The sequence below is a fragment of the Nematolebias whitei genome, chromosome 23, assembly GCF_014905685.2.
Source record: "Nematolebias whitei isolate Nwh7 chromosome 23, NemWhi1, whole genome shotgun sequence".
NCBI lineage: Eukaryota > Metazoa > Chordata > Actinopteri > Cyprinodontiformes > Rivulidae > Nematolebias > Nematolebias whitei.
Window position 1 is genome coordinate 2275564 of NC_056520.1, and position 4744 is coordinate 2280307.

Here is a 4744-nt window from a genome sequence, read left to right on the forward strand (position 1 = left end):
AACAACCAGAGAGAAACAATCAGAGAGAAACAACCAGAGAGAAACAATCAGAGAGAAACAACCGGAGAGAAACAATCGGAGTGAAACAACCAGAGAGAAACAATCGGAGAGGAAACAACCGGAGAGAAACAATCAGAAAGAAACAACCGGAGAAGAAGAAAAAAAAGCAAGCGTTTGCTCCTAACGACAACAGATGAAAGTAAAAATCAACACTTTTTATAGATTGCCTAAAATAATGTATTTGTACGAGTTTGTGTTTGTTAGCAAAATATCTCATAAACCACCAATTAACATTTGGAGTCGACCTGATTTAAGATGTCTGTTACAAGTGTTTTCAACCTTAGCTGTAATAACCTGGTGAATTTTACAGATACTGGGCTAAAACTTGGTGTGGTAGTAGCTGAAAGTCGTCCATGACTCATATTCTGTCGTTTCCCAACAAAAGAAATTGAAAACTCTAAAAACGATGGGCAATATGCAATAATTTAAAGAGTGCTATGTCTTTATTTGAAGCTTGTTCCTGTTATTTTTTGTTGTTGTTTTGTTCCCCGTCACGTAGATAAGAGAATTGGAAATACCTTTTGTTCGTTTGTCTTGTGAGCCGGATAACTTCGATTCAATTCAGTTTATTTCTGTAGCTGTAAGTCACAACATACGTCGTCTCAGGGCACTGAGCAGAAACATTCACTGACATTACAAAAGACATTTAGTAAAAGTTATCTATGGAAGCAGCAGATTGTGTTGAATCTTCACTTCGTCACAGTCTCCCATCCTGAACAAGCACAAAGGCAACAGTGGAGAATAAGAATAGCTGAAATAACTTAAAAAATAAGTGTGGTACAAACGTCCATTTAGGTGTTTAGCTACATCTAAGCGTAAGGTAAGAAAGATCTCTATTGAAAATTGGGTTGCCATGTCAAAATCCAAGATGGCCACCACCATACGTAAACTGGCCACCCCTATCGTTCTAAAATATAGTTTCCTCAAATGACCAGGGTGGCTGAAGATCAATCTATGGGGGGCAAAGGCCACCAGTGGCCACCCCCTGGCTCCACCACTTGGTGTTGGATAAAATTCTCTCCAGGAACCGTCACTCTGTGCCACCTCTGTTCTTCTCCACAGTGTAACTCCTACCTTCTTGAATATCTAGCACCAAAAACATTGAGGTTTACGTGCACTTCCTGTTCAGTTTCAGTCCAGACAAACACTCATCTCAAAAACAAACATTCACTATTCAAACCCCTCAGCGACCGCGGACATCAGCGCTTATGAAGTCCTACTTTCTGCTCTACCTTCACACCTGGTTTCAGTTAGTTGATTGTATTAGCTCCACAGTTTGTTTAGTTGCTCAGACCTCAGTAATCTTTACTTCCCTGCTTTACGAGGAACTTTGCTCCCTGTTTGTTGGATAGGTCACTTCTGGAAACATCCACATTCATTGCTACTATTTTTGCCTTCGTCCAGATGAGAAATACTCTCAGAAAACACTTAATCCATCCCAGCTGCTGAGAAACTGCTTGGCTTTAACCCCTCCAAACACAAACCATGCCCCTGGAGGATAGAAGTCCCACAGAAAACAAAATGAAGTGTTTCTATCTGCTGAGACTTTCCCTATAGCTGCTGGTTTTTAGTTTAAAATGATGAAATTAACTCCTGTCGTTCAGTAAAACCCAGTCGTGCCAATGAGAGTTAGTTTTAGACGACAGTGTCACAGTTGATCCATGTAGGCATCAGAAGTACACAAACACTCCCAGACACCCAAAAATACACAAAGCTGCAGCACCTGATCAGAGACAAACCGTCTCTGAAAGGATCACCCAGACCCGATGGCTCTGAAGGACGGCGCTCCCCAGAGGTGCACAACACAACACCGTCCAAAAATAACACAAAGCCGAGCGCCGGGTTTTTCAAGGCCCCTCTTTATTCCTCTAAAGATAGAAATGCAGATCGGTTTTGAAGGTACTCAAACTGTTAAAAGCAGACTGGAAACGCTTTGGACTTTCAAAACTCCTGCTTTGTTTATCCATTCATGCTAAAACACGCTCAGGAAGGGAAACTTGTTCTGGTTTTAACCACCGAAGACCGGATAGTCCCGGAAAACACGATTCTGCTTCATGTTGCTGTTGAGTTACTGAATGTTTTTACATTATCAAGAAGCTTGTGACATCGTACCCTTTGAGGTATGTATTCATCACGTTTACCTAAATATGACCTGGAACGTTGGAGCCCAAAGCATGATTCTGCCACCGCCATGTTGGAGTGGTGCAGAGATGTCTGGAGAACTGAGGACTTTTAAACCCCCTCTGCCGTGCTCAGGTGACAACATCTAATCCATCTCAGTTGATTTGTCTGCTGAGTTCATCTGAAGGACTCTTGAGTTAGGAGTTTACTCTAGTATAAGTACTCAAAAGTAAACTGGTCAGCACGCTGTACTTTGGTGCACTGTGAGCTTGAATGATTTATGCACAGTTGGGTCTCAGACGCTACCGGTCCAGGGGGGAATACCCAGACCCCCCTCTCCCCAGATCCTTCTGGAGGACCCTGAGGTGATTTTACCTCCCTCCAGAGAGTTCTGCCCCGAGGCCTCTTCTCAGTGAGGTCCACCGGCGTCCAGGAAGCATCCGAACCAGATGAAGCTCCTCAGCTCATTTCTGTAGATGCAGAGGAGAAGCAGGTCTACTCGGAGCTCCACTCGGGTGATGGAGCTCCTCGCCAGATCTCTAAGACACTCTACGAAGGAAGATCATTTCAGCTGCTTCGATCCTGGTTCTGGCTCGTTCTGTCATGATTCGAACCTCTTGACCACAGGTCCAACATAGACCAGTAAATCCAGATACTCCTCCAACTGAAGACCCGTACTTCACTTAAAACATGAAAAAAAACAGGAATACGGTTTCTTTAGTGTTGATGTTTTTGTCCAAAGGATATGGAATTGTGAGTCAGGACGTGTTTTAAGGTATTTCTTACCTCCAGCAGAAACCCTGTTTACAGCCAAACCAGCTGTCAGAACTGAAATCTATTTTTAGCTGCAGCACTTCTCCGTGGATAACTCACTAACGGTTCATACCAAGAAAAACAGCAGACTCTGTCCTGACATAAGCTGTGACTCCCTCCGTCGGGCCAAAGTTCATTTGGTGAATAAATCAAAGTATTATTAAACAAAGTGTCATCGGATCTGGAACTTTGCTCGGCTGTGGAGTCCAGGGAGGATTACAGGGGGCATGCTGCAGATAGTCTGGGCTGCTAAACGCTCTTATCGCTGGCCTTCAGTCGAGCACGGTGGGCATTCTTTCCATTGATACGATGTTGTCGTCACTTCAAGTCTATTAAAAGACCCTCTGTTCTCAAAGGCAGCTTTAAAAATACAACAAGCCCCACGCCATCGTGGAGGTTTATCTGAAGAAGACAATGAAAACATCAGACCGCTGCTCAGTTTTACAAATCACTGAATTTGGGCAAAGAATTTGGCGAAGTGCTGGCTGCAGAAAATTCAAGGTGCGGGGAGATGTTTGAGGTTTTTCCCTTCCCAGGTAACATTGTAACAGTTCCCCCTGTGTGAAAACCAACCTCTAGTTGGTTGTCATCGGACAAATTAGAAAACATTCAAAATGCTTCTGGTAATGCCCAATCACCAGATGTACTCTGTTGCAGGACAGGCCCAAGGATTTGCTCGACAATAAACAAGTGTATCGTCAGCATAGAGATCAATAGTAGATCCTCTTAAGACTTGTAGGTCGTGAGGTGTATCCCACTTGTTAGGTACATCCTACAGAACCTGGTGCTCAGATCAACACGCCAAAGTTGTTGCAGTTCTCAAACATCTCTTGGAGCCAATCTTCCATTGCTGCTTAATTTAAGGGTCAACAATGACGCTTTGGTCAAGGTTTCGGATACACACAGTCCTGATTTCAAGGTGTCCCATTAAGATCCTTCTAACCATCTTATTTCTCCACCAGTTTGTCTTCCCATAACGATGGCATGTCTTACAAAGATTAGTGACCCACGGTCTCTTCCATTGTTCAATGGTCGCATGTCGATTGTTGGTGGAACTGCACGTTCTGAGTCTAAAGTTTGAAAGTACCTGTTCTGTAAAAACCATCACTAACAAGCGGTACATTGATGTCCACCGTCCTTTTAACAGTGAATGCTTGTAGTTGAGTGTTTTTCTGGACTGGCATTGAACAGGGACTTAAGTGAACCTAAATGTTTTTGGTGTAAGATGTTCAAGTGGGGGTTCGGGGAGTTACACTGAGGAGGAGAACAGAGGAACGTTTTTCTTTTTCTTGTTAGAGGCAGCTCAGAGTGACGGACGAGTGGAGGGAGCAGTTTTATCATCCACCAGGTGCAATGGTGGAGTCAGGGGGTGGTCAATGGTGGCCTTGGCCCCCATAGATTAATCTAAGGCCACCCCAATTATTTTAGGAAATTACACTTTTAAGCATTATGAAAACATAGTCCACAAATGATGGGGTGGCTGCTTTCCATATGGTGGTGGCCATCTTGGATTTTTTCTTGGCAACCCAATTTTCAATGGTGGCCTTTCTTACATCAAGATACAGCCAAACACTAAAATGGAAGTTGGTACCTCACTTTTTTCAAGGTATCATGCTCACAAGAAGTACGGCAGTGTATTTTCAATTCCCCCTCTTTGTTCTGCGATGAGCGGGGGGGGGGGGGGGGGGGGGGCGAGAGATGGGGAGAGCGTCAAGGCACGCAGCGTGGCCCGAAATGGGGTGGGAGCGTG

The 4744-nt window shown here is 44.1% G+C and overlaps 1 protein-coding gene across 1 annotated transcript in view; it reads left to right on the forward strand.

Annotated features, from left to right (window-relative positions):
* The first annotated feature begins 928 nt into the window (after window positions 1-928).
* Window positions 929-4744, forward strand: part of si:ch211-132g1.1 (velvet complex subunit 2) — a 29454-nt gene continuing 25638 nt past the window's right edge. The window contains exon 1 of the mRNA XM_037696725.1: window positions 929-944. Coding sequence (XP_037552653.1) covers window positions 929-944 — 16 coding nt within the window. The remainder of the gene's footprint in view (window positions 945-4744) is intronic.